Source organism: Ictalurus furcatus, chromosome 8 (genome assembly GCF_023375685.1).
Source record: "Ictalurus furcatus strain D&B chromosome 8, Billie_1.0, whole genome shotgun sequence".
Taxonomy (NCBI): Eukaryota; Metazoa; Chordata; class Actinopteri; order Siluriformes; family Ictaluridae; genus Ictalurus; species Ictalurus furcatus.
Genome location: NC_071262.1, coordinates 16,898,488 through 16,917,844, shown reverse-complemented (window position 1 = coordinate 16,917,844; position 19,357 = coordinate 16,898,488). Strand labels below are relative to the sequence as shown.

At 38.7% G+C, this 19,357-nt stretch overlaps 1 protein-coding gene across 5 annotated transcripts; it reads left to right on the top strand.

Moving 5' to 3' along the window:
• Window positions 1-1,839: 1,839 nt before the first annotated feature.
• On the top strand, window positions 1,840-14,401 carry acanb (aggrecan b). Of its 5 annotated transcripts, none has more exons than XM_053631114.1 (17): window positions 1,856-1,925; window positions 3,660-3,701; window positions 4,743-4,822; window positions 5,067-5,450; window positions 5,717-5,891; window positions 6,454-6,581; window positions 6,672-6,965; window positions 7,459-7,908; window positions 8,100-8,289; window positions 8,527-8,651; window positions 9,924-10,211; window positions 10,371-11,330; window positions 11,525-11,683; window positions 11,772-11,854; window positions 11,973-12,117; window positions 12,402-12,584; window positions 13,604-14,401. In XM_053631114.1, the coding sequence occupies exons 3-17, from the start codon at window positions 4,750-4,752 to the stop codon at window positions 13,657-13,659; spliced, it is 3,693 nt and encodes a 1,230-aa protein (XP_053487089.1). In that variant the 5' UTR covers window positions 1,856-1,925; window positions 3,660-3,701; window positions 4,743-4,749; the 3' UTR covers window positions 13,660-14,401. The 5 variants fall into 5 exon arrangements, with proteins under 5 accessions (XP_053487091.1, XP_053487087.1, XP_053487089.1 ...); XM_053631115.1 differs by having other exon boundaries at window positions 1,923-1,938; XM_053631113.1 differs by lacking the exon at window positions 1,856-1,925 and adding an exon at window positions 2,797-3,241.
• Window positions 14,402-19,357: the final 4,956 nt, after the last annotated feature.

Here is a 19,357-nt window from a genome sequence, read left to right as displayed (position 1 = left end):
AAAATTGTTCTAATTTCGGTATTTAACGAGCTAACAAATTAATAACTGAGTCAGTGGTTGGTCAATTGCATGATATGATCCTTCGAAATATGACCATGTATTCCTGTCCGTTATATTGCTGTAGAATTGCATTACAGTAATACAGTAATACATACTTCAAATGCAAGGGCAAGAACCGTAAGCATCATAATACATAATACAGAGATGTTGATGATGTTACTAGGCTCCTGTTACTGGAAGTCTACACAGTCTCTGTGTTAGTGTGAGTAATGCATGTGTACATGTTTTTCTGTGTGGGTGTATGTGACACAGTAAACCTAGAAAGGCAGTGTCAGTGTGACCTTTCACCTGGGTGAGTTTCCTTCAGTTTTACTGTCAGTCTGGAGTTTAAAGGAGATTGTTGAACTAATGCAGTATATACGGTATACTGTACATATACACTCACTGTCCACTTTATAGGAACACTTGTACACCTGCATATGCATGCAGTTAATGTTCACATCAAACATCAGAAATGGGAAAAAATGTGACCTCTGTGACTTTGCTCATAGCATGGTTGTTGGTGCCAGATGGGCTGGTTTGAGTATTTCAGAAACTACTGATCTCCTGGGATTTTCCACACACAACAGTCTCTAGAGTTTACACAGAATGGTGTGAAAAACAAAAAATATCTTGTGTGTGGAGGGTCTGCAGGCTGAAACACCTTGTTGATGAGTTAGATCAGAGGAGATTGACCAGAAAGGATTGAGCTGACAGGGAGTCTATAGTAACTCAAATAAGCACTCTTTACAACCATAGTGAGCAGAAAAGCTTCTCAGAATGCAAAATATATCAAACCTTGAGGTGGATTGGCCTAGAGACTGATGTGTGTGAAAATCCCAGGAGATCAGCAGTTTCTGAAATACCCAAACCACCTCATCTGGCACCAACAATAATGCCACAGTCAAACTCACAGAAATCACACTTTTTCCCTTTTTTGATGTTTGATGTGAACATTAGCTGAAGCTCTTGACCTGTATCTGCATGATTTTATGCATTGTGTTGCTGCCACATGATTGGCTGATTGGATAACTGCATAGATGAGCAGGTGTACAAGTGTTCCTGTTAAAGTGAATAGTGAGTGTATAATGCATCTTTAGTAACTAAAATATATATTGTATACAATATGTAAAAAGTAGGAACAATTGGAATCTAGATGTAACTGGAAAAGGCATAGATCTTGGTTGAGCACCTGTAAAAACATACATTTGTCTTACAGTTGATCGTTTATCAATAGGCTTAACTGGTTTATCCTGCAAATGCACCTGCCTTTAATAAAACACTCATATGATTTGATGAAGTGCCAGTTATGAAATCCTTAAATACTAATATTTAAGTTTTTTTGTGGATCATTTGTTTAGTATTTCTTCATATTTAATTGCCATTTTGTACTCTTTTGTTTTGTTTGGTGCACTAACAGTGATAAAACTGTAATAAAATATAAGAAACTCTGCTCTTCTAACCCTAACCCTCAAAAAACGTTCATTGACAGTGCATGTGCTAGGGATATGTGTACATGTATGGTTTTGATAATTTCTTTTACATATATATCCCAATTGGATGTATTTAAATCTAAACTGTGCTCCCACTAAATTATTTATTTGAAATCTAAACTGAGCCTTGATGAAAAACCGTTACAACTATTCAGGAGCAGTTAACAGCACTCCCCCTTTCTTTATTCTCTCTCTCTCTCTCTCTCTCTCTCTCTCTCTCTGTGTCATTTAGCTAAACTTGTGCCCAATTTGAATAAGACCTCTTTCTGCTCCCAGCACACACGGGGAGGCGAGCAGTCCAAAAGACCAGCAAACCGACAGCAAGCTGCTTCTCATTGTAAGGAGCTAAGGCACTGCAATAAGAGAACGTGTTAAGAGGACAGAAGTAATTTGGTGAGTTTCTGTGGTATGATCTGCACAATTTTTTGAATTTGTTTTAGTTGATAAAGTCATTTTCCCCATATGCATATAAATCTCAATGAAGAGCTATTTGAATAGAGCTGACTGAATATCGTCATAATTGAAAATATTATTTTATTTGTTTTTATTTAACTGAACTACAGACATGTGATAGTTTATTTATTATTTTATATATTTTTATTTTTAAAAAATATTTATTTATAGTCTCAGTTACTTTTTAGTTACTTATCAGAACATTATAAGTAATATTTAATTTTTATATTAATTGTATATAAATATTTATATTGATATGATATTTAGTTATCTGCAATAATAAAATACCATCTGCAGAGTATTATTGCAGGGTAGTATCAATGTCACATGATCCATTTTCACCAGATTTGACAAAGTATTATTATATACTATTTGCTACAGCTACAGTATTTGTTTGGGATTTCTTTTATTTTTCAGTGTCTCCATGCAACAAAATTCTTTTTAGAGTTTTTTATCTGTATCTAGGTGGACTTTATATAAACACCATTTGTGTTGATTTACTGTGGATTTTACTGCACACCACTGCTCAGATTAGACAATAATAGTAAGCAATATGTCAGATTAATTAACCAACTTCTTTATCTTGCCTCCATCAGATATAGGATTTAATTCATACTGCATTTTGCACTTCAAAATTACTTCAAAATCAGCATTAATCACCATACAGTGACACAGAATTTCACTGTAGATTAAAATCTATTTTAGTGCAGAATTAAACATTTTATTCATAGTAGGCAACTTTGGGATACAGGAAAATGACTTCTACAAAAGTATTCTCTGTAAAGCTTTACACCAAAAACTAAAAATATGTATAGAGTATGCGCAAATTTTAAATGAAATATGAACAGGCACCAACAAATGCTGATTTTCCCAACTACATACTTCTATAATGATCAATGCAATATGCCACTGTAAATGGTCCTGAAGCTGGCTGGTGTACTCTGTGGTGTGTGTGTGTGTGTGTGTGTGTGTGTGTGTATGCAGGAATGTTGACAGTGTTCCGAGCATGTGGGTCTCCAGGGGCGGTTTTTTTGGTTGAGGGCCTCCTCTGGAACACTGCGAGGTGTTTACCTTGGCCATCACACAGGCCTCAGCCCATACTCAAACAGACCTCTGCTTATTGGTCTTTACATGATGGGAAAAGAACACACCACACCGTGTGAATGAAGACACTGTAGAGTAGCTCAACCCCTTGCTCCTCCCCAAACCGATGAGCTGTAAATACAAGCTAGACGTGAAGTAGCATTTTTTGAACTGTGAGTGGGACTGTTCATTAGAAGTGGTGTGATTTTGACACAGTCAGCATATATCACATTGCTGGCCATATTTGCTGGCTAGGTGCTTAGAAGGACCTTGTAGCCTGAATCCAAGTACAGTAAGCAAGGCAAGGCATACCAATTCAGTCATGGTGCCGAGATCAGATTTCCATTATATAAAATGCCTTACTAAAGAAATAGTATTATTTATTTATTTATTTATTTATTTATTTATTTACATGAAATACCTCTGTTATCATCAAGCTCTAGGACATGAATTTTTCATGCCATCTCAAGGCTGTGCTGTCTAACATTGAAGTTCATTCTCCAGATTAAATACATGTGCTATCTGCTCTCTTGGACTTATCATAACGCACTAAAAGGAAAAAAAAATGTTGTTGTATTCCCTTCTGATTAGTTGGATTTTTCCATCTGTTGTCTGGCCCCAGTTTTTACTGAAGTAAGTAGCATTATGAATGCTGTTGTCTCTTTAAAGAGCATAATTTTTTTGATAATCAACTAATTTCTGTTAATGACAGTACAATAACTGCTCACATCTTCAAACTGCACCTGTTAGCCAGTCAGTAAGGAAGCTGGCTGGCCTACTGAAGTTTATCACAAATGATCTCTGACAGAGGGGGAAAGTGAGCCCTGAATTCCCAAAGAATGTGGAACTCAGAGAATCGGTTTCCTCGTAAAGCCAGGTGTTAGGTGTTGACCTGGATTTCCATGTTAGTTAGTAGAACATTTTGCTAGACCTCATGAGGAAGAAACACACATCTTTTACACACAAGTAAAAGGTCCGTCTCACCTGTCAAGATGTCCAGACTTACAGTACATTCCTCACTATTTCAACTATGTATTTTATACCTAATTCATATCAGTTACTGAATAAGGCACTTTAATTTGAACATCTGAATAATAAGCTGGAACGTGTTACATGCAGTGTTAGGATTAGTTGTAGGCAGCCTGTAGTTTGTAGTTAGAGTACACTGAATGGCTTTTTAAAGACATTCAACATCCGTTAAAGAAAAAGTGATAAAACCAAGGAAATTACGATAGGGCTCTGGCATCAGTGTGTGATAGTTGATTTAGATTCTGTTGATCCTTTGCCAGGAAACACCAGCCTCTTCCGGGTACCATTAGGAGTCTGAGACAGAAAGCTCCGTGAGGATCCTGCCAAAGGAAAGTTGCTCAGTGCATTTAAAAGAGTTTTATTCAGGCAAAAACTGAACTATAGCCAGGCGGTCAGTTTTGAACAGTGAAGCCATTATCACTAAATAGATAATGTTTTCTAACATACATGGGAAGCAATGAATGAATTTTCTGCTTTAAATTTACATATAGCATGATTAAAAGTCAATCTGTCAAGCTGACAATCTTTTGTCTCTTAGGTGGTCATGAGCTACAGTATGCAAATTTACTTTCATTTATATATTTAACATGCATGATAAATAACTTTTTTCAAGAGTTGTGTTGCATCTTTTGTGTTGACCCACAGGTGAACCATGACTGCTTTTCTTCTACTGTGTGCCTGCCTCAGTATCTCATCTGCAGCAGTAATGTTTGGACAAATAAATGGTGAGTTATGTGTTTTCATTGTCTTTGACATTGATTCTGCTATAGGTCTGGGTTATTTCTTGGGCAGAAAAAGTTATTATTGTGCACTGTTGTGGATATTTATACATCTGTGATGTAATAAATTTCACATTCATTCGATTTATTGTACCACACACAACGCAGTTATTGGATTATTACAAAGCACTGTGAATTATGTGCACTGTAGTTGCATGTGTAACAGTGGTCAGTGAACCTGTCTTGCCAGATGAGGACAGTACACTTAGTGTTAGCATCCCCTTGGAGCAGCCGCTGCGCCCCCTGCTAGGGGGGAAGATGGTCATCCCTTGTTATTTCCGGGACAATGCAATCCATGACCCTGGAGCCCCTACCATTGGTCCTCTATCACAACGCATCAAGTGGAGCTACATTCACAAAGGCAAAATAAGCCTCATCCTGGTGGCGATTGGGGGAATAGTGCACACTGAGACAGATTATTTGGACCGGGTGACCATGGTGAACTATCCCTCAGTACCCACAGATGTCACCATAGAGATCTCAGAGCTGCGCTCCAGCGATTCCGGGACATACCGATGTGAGGTTATGCAGGGCATTGAGGACAACTATGACTCAGTGGAGATGCATGTTCAAGGTAATACTCCAGACATCTCACAGAATATAATATAAAATGTAAAATTATTCCCAAGCCTGATGGTAACACCACACATCCTTTACAGTATTTTGGTATTTTATTTATATTTTCTCTATTCAAAATGTACATAGGTAAAGGTTTATGAAAGAAAATATATTTTTCAAAAGCGTAAAGGGCTATTTTGTCTTGTTTCTTATGACCTCTTAGTATTTCCTAAGATGCTGGAGCCTGTGGAATATTAAGGTGGCAGTCATTCTTTTCCACAGGCATCGTGTTCCACTACAGGGCCATAACCAGCCGCTACACCCTGACCTTTGATATGGCAAAGGCAGCCTGCATCCAGAACAGTGCCATTATTGCAACCCCTGAACAGCTGCAAGCTGCTTACGATGACGGGTTTCACCAGTGTGATGCAGGTTGGCTTTCAGATCGAACTGTCAGGTACTGTGTGTCTGCCCATTTCCTTTTACAAAGGCTTTGTTTGCTGAATGTCTGCAGTTTTACCCTAAAGAAGAAACCGTAAATAATATAGTGCTATCACTCAATAAATATGTAAGTAAATAAATGAATAAACGTTATAAGCTCAAGCACTAATAATTCATTAATGTTTACACTCTTAAAATTGCCAGAAATAGTTCTGAAACAGAGTAATGCCATAAAATAACCTTTTTCAATTTCTTAAATTACCTTTTGATTAAGTTCTTGATTTACTGATTTATTGATTGATTTCATTTTTAAAACATTTTTTTCATCAGTTGGATTTCATTTTTTTATTTTTTATTTCTCTTGGTACCAAAGAGAAAAAAAAATCCTTCTGTATGTTACGATTATATGAACAGATCTTATTTTTCAGTTAATTTGCTACAATATTGTGAACCAAGTGGTTCTTTTGTGAAACAAAAATGGTTCTTTACCTAACAGTAATAGTTCTTTGCAATCCTTTCAAATACTTGTTTTTAAGTCACCTTTATTATTAGGAGTATACTGTTGATATATTTCTCAGGTATCCCATTCATGAGCCCAGGGAGCCTTGTTATGGAGACAAGGAAAAGTATCCAGGTGTACGAACATATGGAATCAGAGATGATAATGAGACCTATGATGTGTACTGCTTTGCAGAGAAGATGTCTGGTAATAAAGAGATATTTATTAGATATTTATTAAACCTCTTAATACATTAATTGTGTTTTCACTTTACAACTTCAACCATGTGATCCCTAGGCAGAGTCTTCTACTCCATGTCAATGAAAAAGTTTACATTTTCTGAGGCATCTGAACAGTGTGGAAACCTTGGAGCCCAATTGGCCACCACAGGGCAATTGTACTTGGCCTGGAAAGCTGGAATGGATGTGTGCAATGCTGGCTGGTTAGCAGATGGGAGTGTGAGATACCCTATCAACATTGCCCGCTCTCAGTGTGGAGGGGGTCTCCTGGGTGTACGGACTGTGTACCGTTTTCAAAATCAGACAGGTTACCCCCACCCAGACTCCCACTATGATGCTATCTGCTATGAGGGTAAGTACACTGGCCCCGTCAAACATGCCATTTTGTAATAACGTCCCTCCAGGATTTTGCAATTTTGTGATCATAGAAATTAATGCAACCTTAAGCAAACGCTCAATATTCGATGGAGCTTGAAATTTTTCTAAATTACCACAGATTTTCCAAAAATTTGGGCCAAGACATGTCATATGACATCATCACAACATGCATTCATCGAAATACCTCTTCGATTCATGTGCATTGAACATGAGTACAGCTAAAAGTTTTAATTTACCAACAAAAATCACTGTGAAATACCGTGCAAAACAATTTCGTGCAATTACTATTTCTCCAATTCAAGTAGTTTTCCGCAAAAAAAGTACAAAGAGCTCTGCAAATTGCACCTGTACGGACTGACATATACACATATATACTGTACATGTCTAAATATATACTATAATTACTAGACATACTATGATGTGTGAAAATACACCACTGCAAATGATGAATGTCTCTCACTGCGCAGGAGAAGATAAAGTACCCAGTCCTTACCCTCCAGTACCTGAATTACATGCAACCTCAGACTCCCGCTCCCCAGTACCTGATATTCACATGACCACAGACTTCCAATCCGCAGTGCCTGATATACACATGACCACAGACTTTCAATCCCCCGTACCTGTCATTTACATGACCACAGACTTCCATTCCCAAGTACCTGATATTTACATGACCACAGACACTGAGTTTAGTGTGGGCACCATCACCTCCAGTCCAGTCGCCTATCCTGAGAGTGTCACCACTGAGGGTGAAGTTCGAGGGGAGTTTGTAACTCATGAGCCCTGGGTTACCACCATGGTACTGCCTCCTTCCTTCTCTCCAACTGTAATGGAGACTGTGACGGAGGATGTGGTAGTTGTAGCTGCAGCTCAGCCGGTTCTGGTCTACGAGGTACCCAGAGATAATATCAGCATTGGTAAGTGAGTGCAAGTAGCTGAAATGTAAAAAACTAAAATGCATGAATCACCTCATGATTCTAGTCCAGACTCAGAATTGGGTCCCATCAATGGGGTTATAAACTTGCTCTTAGCTTATGAGCTATCTACAGATTATAACTTCAAATTGAAATAACCCGGCTGCACATTAACATTTTTTTCTCTCTCCAAGTTTCAGAATTTAAAGGAGTGGTGTTCCACTATCACTCAGGTTCAGAGCGCTACGCTTTCACCTTTCATGAGGCTCAGAAGACCTGTTACAGTCAGGGAGCTGAAATAGCCACACCCAGGCAGTTGCAGGCAGCTTATGAGGCTGGCCTGCATCATTGCAATGCTGGCTGGCTCCAGGACCAGTCTGTCAGGTCTTTACTGTTTTTTTGCACAACGTCCACCATGTATCCAACAGCAACAACAAATCTTGAGTAAACAACATGCAGGTTGATTATAAAATTAGCAATAAAAGACCAACATGTCAAAGAATAACAAATGTAGATAACTGTATTCTACTCAGAGGTCATTGTGTTGGTTGTGTAGTGATAATAATGTTCAATGTGTAGTAGTAAATTATTCCTGTTTTTCCCCCCTTGTGTTCTGGGCAGATACCCTAATGCCTATCCTGAGGAGTGCTCTGGAGATCAAAAAAATGCTTCTGGGGTGATCTCTCATGGGCTTAGGCCTACACATGAACGTTATGATGTGTATTGCTACATCAACCAAATACAGGGTATGAGTATAATACCTAATATCTTTACTATGTACACGTTAGACATTTTCAACATCAAGTAAACATGCTTTAATTTAGGAGATGCTTGTACGCCAAGTTGCTTAAAACAACAGAAAAGTGTTTGCCCTATCATCAGGAGATTTAGACTTCATATCCTGACAATGCAACATCCATCCTTGGGCAGTTCTAGAAAGCAAAATTGGTGGTGCTCTCTGGGTGGGAGGGATGACATTATTAGTTTGGCTTTCAATCAGAGCATCACAAACCTATCAGAGCATCCCAAGCCAATCAGAGCATCACAAACCAATCATGCATCTGTAAACTCATGCATGCAAAATAAAACAGTTAGCTCTGTGTTACTACAGATGCAACATTTGACTTCACATCAGTAAAATGGGGTAAAATAAGTAAACATTTTTATTAATTTTTGTGGGATTTGATTGTGCGAAATGCATATATGTTGGACATTATTAATTGGAAACATTTTACAAGGTAACTATGCAGGGAATAAATAAGAACAAGTGAGTGGTTCTTCAGTAACAATTATCTTACTCCTACTAAAAACTACTAGTTAATTACTCAGTGAGTTGTTGTTAGGAGGATTTAATTATTAACTTTATAGTAATTACTGAGTCTTAAGCAGTAATTCCTAAGACTTACTTATAAAATCTCCTGCCAAACTACAAGTAATAACTGATATAATGATATACTGATATAATAAGTACTGAACGCATTGGTATTAATTCCCAATAGTAAAGCCTTACCATTCTTGCTGAAATCTACTACCTAATATACAGTTCATTAAACTATTCCAGTACCTTAGTGTCTAAAATGTAAATGTCTATAAGAGTTTTTATGGTCCACAGAAACAGGTCTCCTCAGAGGAGCACGTTGTTGGTGTGTTGGCTTATTTAGCCAGTAAAAGCCTAAAGAGAGAAACAGACAGCAATAACCTACAAATATACAAGGTTGTAATGTAGCAATGAGTAACAATTATTCTCTATTAACATACTTGCCTTTTAAGTAGCAAAAAACTAACATATGGTATCTTAGGAATTACAGCGTAAAACTCAGTAATTACTAATTAATAGTTAATAGTGAACTCCTCCTAACATACTTACTGAGTAATTAACTAGTAGTTCTTAGTAGTTAATGAAGAATTAAGCATTCATTCCTGCTTAATTCCATAGGCATAAATACCTATGACTTATGGAACAGTGATGTTAAAGTGCTACCTGTTAACTTATTGTTGCATTTCTCACTGTTTCTTAGGGGACGTCTTCCATGTCACTTCCCAGGCAAACTTTACCTTCCAAGAGGCGGCAGATTCCTGCCATAGCCACAATGCCACCCTGGCTTCCACAGGGGAGCTGTATGCAGCCTGGAGTCAGGGCTTCCATAACTGCAACCCAGGCTGGTTATCTGATGGCAGTGTCCGCTACCCAGTTCAAACTCTCAGCTGTGGTGTAAATAAAACAGGAATTTACACCATTTATGCTAACCCTAACCAGACTGGATTCCCAGATCCTTACTCCAGATATGATGCTTACTGTATTAGAGGTATTAAATGCAGGTCACATTAGTACAAAAATGTAAGACTATGGCATAGATCAACACTGAATATCTATTCTATCCCAGCACAGTAAAACTGATGTAGTACCAGGTTACTACGTTCGAATGTTATGTTGTTCAGCTCCTCCTCTTGTCTCTCCATGGCAGAAAGTGTTTATGGACCTGACAGTGGGTTACCCAGTGGAAATATATCTGGCAGTGGCCTTCCCAGTGCTGAAGGTTCCAGCAGTGGCTTCCCGAGTGGAGATGAAACTGGCAGTGGCCTTTCCAGTGCCGAAGGTTCCAGCAGTGACTTCCCGAGTGGAGATGAATCTGGCAGTGGCATTCCCAGTGTTGAAAGTTCCTGTAGTGGCTTCTTGAGTGGAGATGAATCTGGCAGTGGCGTTCCCAGTGCTGAAGGTTCCAGCAGTGACTTCCCCAGTGGCGATGTGTCAGGCAGGACAATTTCCAGTGGGGGTGTGTCTGGGTCTGGTGGGAGTGGTGATGGCTCAAGCATCTTTGTCATCTTCAAGGAGAGTGTAGACATTCTCTCAGCAGAGGGATCTGCCATAGGAAGCTCTCCAGAAGCAGCAGAAGGGAGTACAGTATTTTATGACTCGGGAATGGAATCTGGAGACATGAGTGGGGACCACTCAGGATCAGGTGATGTGTCTGGATCTGGACATTATAGTGGGTCTGGTGGTCTGCCATCTGGATCTGGAAGTGGAGATATGATCAACTTGGTTGATAATTTAATGACCAATATGCCCTTTCCACGTCCTAAAACAGAGCAAGAAATTGTTGGAGGGGAGACGGAGGTTAGCGGATTCAGTGGACTCCACAGTGGTGAAATCACAAGTGGCTCTGAATTGAGTGGCATACTGATTGATGATGTCATGAGTGGTTCTGGATTCAATGGTGTGCCCAGTGGTGATATTATGATTGACTTTGGATTTAGTGGAGTGACCAGTGGTGATGTCATAAGTGGCTCTGGAGGTTTGGAGGAGGTTAATGCCACTGATGTGTCAGCTATCAACACCACCAGTACATCCACATTAACTTTTACATCCAGTCCCTTGGTATTGCACCTGACACCAACTACCATGGACCAGCCCACAGTTACTGAAGGTAAAATGGGTCACTTATTTTTAAATCTTTAGGTAGAGTGAAGTTTAAAATGAAAATCATAGGCCATGCTAGCTATAACCACACCATGGCATCAACCACTAGCCTTTATCCAAGACAATTTTTGCTAGTCTGCTCATTTTCAGCATCAAAGAATATATACTAACTAATTTGACCAAACCTGGATGATATTTTAGCAGCACAGGGATGTGCAGATGGCTGGCTGGAATTTGAGGGCAGCTGCTATATCCAATTCAGAGAAAGAAAGAATTGGACGAATGCCGAACAGCACTGCCGAGAGCTAAATTCACATCTGCTTAGCATCACTTCCAAGCAAGAGCAAATATTTGTCTACAGTAAGTATGTAATTGCATTAGTTAAGATAATTTGTGAAATGTGGATTGTTGCAGTTCTCACTATGAATCCAATTTAAAACCTACCTAGATCACATGAGGGATGACCAGTGGATTGGACTCACTGACAGAGACAAGCAAAATGAGTTCCGCTGGACAGATGAAAGCCCTTTGGTGAAGTCTAAATCTTTAATAATTCAATTATAACTTGTGACTTTACTGATGCACAGTGAAATGTAAATGCACTATAAGTTATAAGTCCATAACTTAGCCTTGTTCACCTTTTCTACAGGAATATGAAAACTGGAGACCTACCCTGTCAAATAGTTATTTTGACGCTGCAAAGGAATGTGCAGCTATGATCTGGCATGAGTTTGGCCAATGGACTGGTGTGCCTTGTAACCACCATCTGTTCTTCACATGCAAAATTAAATCTGGTAAGTACTTCATGAAGACATTTAATTTGACACAGTATGATAGTAGGTTTTATACTAGACTTGTGTTATTATTATGTACTAATGTGTCAAATCATATTAAAAAAACTGCACATGGAAAAGCTTATACTAAGTGGAACCAAAATCCTAGTCAGAAATTGCTATGGCTATGCCAGTTGGCCATATCAAGACTCTGAGTGTATAGTTTTATGTTTTTGAAAGCTTTGGCTGTTGTAGAAGCAGTCAAGCAGAATTAGGCCTTTAATCCTTCAAATTTCTTCATCCAGTCAAATGCTCCACACCTCCTGAGGTTGAAAATGCCAGGATGTTAGGAAACATCTGGGGCACCTACCCAGTCAACTCTATGATCCGCTACCAGTGTGACCCTGGCTTCACACAGCGGCGCCATTCTGTGATACGCTGCATGCCAGACGGCCAGTGGAAAGAGCCTACAGTGGAATGTGTAAAAAGTGAGTCTAAAGTTTCCAGACACAAGCACTGAATTTGAGTGGACAAATAACACATTTTGTGCATAAATTCATGAGCAAACCCACCAGCCAAATGAAAGCTTTAATGTGTTTCCCAGTCCCATGTTTTGGTTGCTCGGAAACCCAAATGACTAGGCTAAAAATGGTAGCTAATATAATGTATTAACATATAGTGAGGTAGTTAGCTAGTTAAGTGCAATAATACGGACACAACCAAGTACAAACTTCCTGTGTAGGATGACGACTCAGCCATAGTCATGATCCTTTTCTAAGAAAGTGTCCATAAGCTGGCTGTAAGCTGTAAGATTTTCGCTTCACATAACACATAAAATATAGTATTCGACTTTAACTAGCCTTTTTTCCGTGAGCTGACAGCATGGTAAGAGTTTTATATGACAGCATGCTCGGTTTTATATGACAGCTTGGTGATGTTATATGTCATCCATGCAGGTGAATTAATCCAACTAGTACAGGTCAGTGTGTGTGGTGCAGCAGGTGGTAGGATTTTGTTTTGGGAATGTCATTAGTGGGCGCACGGTGGCTTCGTGGTTAGCACGTTCGCCTCACACCTCCAGGGTCAGGGGTTCGATTCACCGTGGCCCTGTGTGTGTGGAGTTTGCATGTTCTCCCCGTGCTGTGGGGGTTTCCTCCGGGTACTCCGGTTTCCTCCAGCAGTCCAAAGACATGCATGGTAGGTACCATGCATGGTAGGCTGATTGGCATGTCTAAAGTGTCCATAGTGTATGAATGGGTGTGTGACTGCGATGGATTGGCACCCTGTCCAGGGTGTACCCCGCCTTGTGCCCGATGCTCCCTGGGATAGGCTCCAGGTTCCCTGTGACCCTGAAAAGGATAAGCAGTATAGAAGATGGATGGATGTCATTAGCAAATATGTTTCTTTTCTTTTTCTGGTGGCTTTTGACAACTAGCCTGCTTGTCCTTGGGATCAACTAAAAACTAACTATCATATTGTATTTTTCTTGCATTAATATGCACTACAGGGAAGAGACTACAAAAAAGATCCCTCAAGAGGCATTCAGTCAGCAGCCGAACATGAAGAAAGGTCCTCTAAACAGGACACAAGGCACACACTTCAAATCATCTAGAGGACTGTTGTTAGTAAAAAGCATCTCTGCACAAGTTTTTTTTTTGCCCAGAAGAAATCCAGTAACCTCGGTAACAGGGTCCACTTTATACAATGATGCACATTACGTTCTGTTCTGTAGTCCGCCTGGCTGATTTATTTTTCAGTGTTACTCAGTGCCTTGCTGTTGGGGAAAAGGAAGGAACGAGTTTTCTGAGTGAGTTCAAGGAAAGAATATCTTCCCACCATTAAGCAGTTTTATTTCTTGTACAATCTTATGTTTAACCCAAAGTTAACCCCCTAAAGTCCCAGCTTGTTTTTTGTTTTTTTTTTAAACTATTCAAGTTTGAGCATATTATTCAGTAACTACTTGGAATTATTTAGTAACTACAGTGAAACTAATTTGAAAAGTTTAAAAACTAAATTTGAAAAAATCTTTTAGATAATTTTAGATTGTTTTTAATCAATTACAGGTTGAATATTTTGTGGAGATGGGAAAAAATGAAGCCCTGTAAACAAAAATTCTTTGTGCTCAACTGGTGACATTGTTCGTCACTTTATTCTTCCCTGTTTTGCATCATTTTCTCTGCTTTTTCATGACAGAGAGAAAGAGTGAGTGATTGTAGGGTGGGCATAAGAGTAACACTTATATACAAAGACAAAAGGCTTCAGTGACTACAGCTGGATATAATAAACTCAAAAATATTTCAAATTAATTCGGAGGACAATTTTTTTTTCTTGTTTTGTCTTTGTTGTTTGTCCTTTTTTTGGACGCCTAGCTTCATCACAGAAATCAAGTGAGAATGTGAACATCCATTTCATTTCTGTTTCTGTTCACTGGAAATTTTTCAATTCATGATATAATTTAACAATTGAAAAGAAAACATTATTTATTAAGCACTAGAAGCTTGAAGCACATTTAATTGTCTTTTCATTTAGGAAAGCTAGTCCCCTTATGAAGCAATGCTTATATTACAGAGAGACAGAAGATTGCTAATTGCATAGAACTGCCTGCCAAAAAACAATTCCGATTCTGATAATGGAAAATGGTCGCACAAATATTAACATATTCACATGCCAAAATTTAGCTGGGTAACCCAGAGCCGTCTCTGTAAGATAAGCAGTGATTATTGCACTGGTTTGTATTTTAGTCACACAGAGTAATAGCCTGCACTTTTATATGCCATTGTCTTGCTGTCAACTTTTACACTGAGCTCATAGCTATCTGAGTGCCACCTGTGTCCACTGAATAAATAGAGACTAAATATGTGTGTTTCCAGGCCTGTGTTGTTGTATGTCTGTTTCAAATTTTTCTTTTTGGTTTGTGTTACTTTTTCAGAATCATATAATTAATTCAAAAAACAGCACCTCAATTATGTAATAATGCAACGTTATAAACAGAGGTTATATAAATCCACTTTTAAATAAGTATCATTAAGTATTAAGGGATATATTTTACAGATCATTTGCACTCATTCATCCTTATACAGTGTCTGCACAAACAGCTTATTTAGTAAACAGACCCTATCTCCAGGAATCTCTGAGTGGAAAAAAACAGACAGGCCCATGAATATGTCTTTCATAGGTAACAGTATGAACCTTCATGCAGAGCACAGCAGAGAAAAAACGACTAGCTTAGCAACACTGCTGTCTTTTCATTCTAACATCACCCACAAACACACGCTTCTTCGATACTTGGGAAAGCAGGTGTAAAATAGGACATCTATGAGTTAGAGGAATGAAAAAATTACCTTTAAAAAGTAATATTTGCCCAAATGCATTAGAGTACCTCACAGTCCTCTAGATGCCTGCCAGCTCAGACAGGGTGGCATATGGCTCGAGTATGAGGTCCAGCAGAGGCTCTCTCTGTGTGTGCTCAGCTTCATCTCCCTCATCCAAGATTCTTCACAGAGAGTTAAGTGTGCCCTCTACTGTTCACTCTATAAAATAACCTACATGTTTGGAAAATCCTGAATTAATCCAGCAAACCACTTTCCTACTGATAGGCTTTGCTGAAGGTTCATCATCACCATCATCATCACTGCAGTGATGGTGATGTTCTGTTTTGTAGACATTCACTCATTCGTTCATCTGCAGTTGTCGCTTTATCCTGGTCAGATTTGTGAGGAATTCTGAACACTAGGCATAAGACAGGACTGTACGGGATGGCAGTCATACACACTGTATGGGATGGCAGTCCATTGCAGGGCACCATAAACACACATTTTCAGACCTAGGAGCAATTTAGTGTCACCAGTCCATCTACCATCTGTACCATATGTTTTTGGAAGGTAGGAGAAAACCAGAGAACCCAGAGGAAACCCATACAAGAACTTGCACAGAAATTCCACATAGACCGAGGACCATGGGCCTGCGCCGTCTTGTCCATATTGCAGACATTAGTAATGTGATTTTTGAAAATAGTCCTTGGTTCTTAATGGAGATTTAGCCTTGAGAGCACTGCATATTTATTTTTAATAACAAGATCGTCCATAATAGCTTCCATATGTTAATGAATAAGTAGTTAAGCAAGGAGCGATAGACTGATGAGCACAAGGTGTTAAAGTAATTTAAAAGCTGTGTGTCATCCACATATAAATGGTATCACAGTTGTTAACACAACCCCAATTCCGAAAAAGTTGGGACAGTATGGAAAATGCTAATAAAAACAAAGAGGAGTGATTTGTAAATGTACTTTGACTTGTATTTAAACAAAAAACGTATAAAGACAAAGTATTTGATGTTTTACCTAACCCTAACCATAGTTTTTTGAAGATAAACATTTATTTTGAAATTGATGCATGCAACACATTTAAAAAAAAGTTGGGACGGGGTAATTTAGGGCTAATAGCGGTGTGACAAGTTGAAATAAGAAGGTGATGTGAAACAGGTGAGGCAATCGTCTAATCATAGAATATAATGAGCCTCCAAAAAAGGCCTAGTCCTTCAAGAGCAAGGATGGGTCAATCTGTCAATAGATGTGTCAGCGAATAATCCAACACTTTGAGAACAACATTCCCCAAAGACAAATCGGTAGGATTTTGGACATTTCACCTTCTACAGCGCACAATATAATGCAAAGATTCAAGGAATCCGGTCAGATCTCGGTGCGTAAAGGGCAAGGCCGATCTCAGATCCCACAGATGTGACTGTCTTAAAAACTATCATGATTCTGAAATGGATATCCTGACATGGACCCCGGAATACTTTGGTAAACCTTCGTCAGGCAACACCATTCACCACTGCACCCACAGATGCAAGTTAAGGCTTTTCTGCAAAGCAGAAGCCATACATCAACACTATCCAAAAGCGCTGCCCACTTCTCTGGGCTCGGTCTCATCGGAGATGGACAGTAGCACAGTGGAATCGTGTTTTGTGGTCCGACGAGTCAACATTTAAAATAGTTTTTGGAAAAACAGCCGTCGTGTTCTCCAGGCCAAAGAGGAAAAGGACCAGCCAAGCTGTTATCAGCATCAGGTCCAAAAGCCAGCATCTGTCATGGTATGAGGGTGTGTCAGTGCCCATGGCATGGGTAACTTGTACATCTGTGAGGGCATCATTAATGCAGAAAGATATGTACACATTTTGGAGCAACATATGCTGCCATCCAGAGCAGGACAACGCCAAACCACATTCTACCCAGATTACAAGCGCATGGTTGCGTAAGCAGAGAGTGTGGGTGCTAGCATGGCCTGCCTGCAGTCCTGACCTGTCTCCGACTGAGAATGTGTGGCGCATTATAAAGCGCAACATAAAGCAATGAAGGCCCTGTACAGTTGCGCAGCTGAAGAAATGCATATGGATGAATGGGGAAAATTCCGCTTGCAAAACTTAACCAACTGGTATCTTCACTCAGCGCCCAAACACTTAATAAGTGTTATTAAAAGAAAAGGTGATGTTACACAGTGGTAAACAGTCGACTGTCCAAACTTTTTTTGAATTGTGTTGCAGTCATCAGATTTGAAATGAGTGAATACTTTCACAAATAAATTATTAAACATCAAATAATGTGTTAATAATGTGTTTTCAATATAGCACTGGGTGAATTGAATTTTCAAATGACACTTTTTTTTTGCATTTACCATACTGTCTCAACTTTTTTTCGGAACTGGGGTTGTAATAGTGGAAGTATATACTGTATAGTGTATGTTTAAAAGTGGAGAAGCAAGAATGGGACAATCAACAGGGCTTGGAAATGAGTTTCTAGTACTGCATATTTAAATAGGATCTATCACTTTTCCAAAGATATCAAGCCAACTGAGTAGAATATTGTGATCAACTGTATAAAAAGCAGCATTAAACCAAAATGGGTGAATGACTAGGGTTTCTACTAACTCTTAGATCAGTGCTGTGTCGGCACTGTAGGTCTAAAAAAATCACACTGAGATGTTACATTTAGGTTATTAGTGATGAGCTTGATGTACACAAAATTTTATCAATTACAGGTGGGTTAGAAATAGTTCTATAGGTGAGGACTAATGATCCAAATATTTTTTCTTCAAAAGAGCACTGTTTTGTTGACCAGTTTCATGTTGTAACAATCAATTTTTAATCTTTGAAATATTATCTGACAGTAAGTTGTTTAACAAATTTGCCAAGTTTTCAGGAGTATATATGTAAGGTTCATCCATTCATCTTTGCTTTATCCTAGTCAGGGCTGAGGTAGAATCCTGCCCCAGGAATTCTAAATGTGAGGTGGGAATACACCTTGAATGGGATGCCAGTCCATCTCAGGGTACCTCATCTCATCTCATGTACACACATACAGTTACACACTCATTCATACCTAGAGTAGCCAATCCACCTACCAGCATGTTTTTGTACAGCAGGAGGGAACCAGAAAACCCTGAAGAAACCCACGCAGACACAAGGAGAATATGGTAAAATCAATAAAAAAAAAAAAAAATAAGAGTAACCTGAGCTCAGGATCAAGCCAGACACCCTGGAGCTGTGTAGTAGGAATGGTACACACTACACCATCATGCCATGTTATATATAACGAGTAAATGAATAAAATATGATTAACAATCAGCACTATAAAAGGGTTTTAAGGGAAAAAAAAACATTTATTATCTAAAATGATAGTTAATAAGACAATAAAACAACAGCATGTTGTTGTTGTTTTTAAACAAGATAGACTGTAAACATGCATGGACTATGGCATAAACACAATTAGTGAAATTAAACACTATATGTACGTAGGATACTACATATGCAAAGCTTTCAGTCATTTGAGCAAAAATATATCACAGAACTTTGGGGGGGAAAATTAACTTCCATTATAGTTTGCTTTGTTGCATCTATATGTATGTGAAATTTAATGTAAATAGTTTATATATGCACATATAGTACATGGCTGTAGTACATGTGATGGTAGAACACATTGTATGTATTATACAGTGAATGTCCATTGGTTTAGTTGATGTGAGAGAATTTACCAAGGGCAGTTTTTGCAGACCTATTCCCTGAGTGATACTTTAATGCTTAATTCTATATACTGGTGCAGCTAAAAAAAATGGAATATCGTGGAAAAGTTCTTTTTCCCCCATAATTTAATTCAAAAAGTGGAATGTTCATATATTCTAGATTCATTACACATGAAGTGAAATATTTCGAGCCTTTTTTTTTTTTGTTTTAATCTCGATGATTACGGCTTACAGCTCATGGAAAT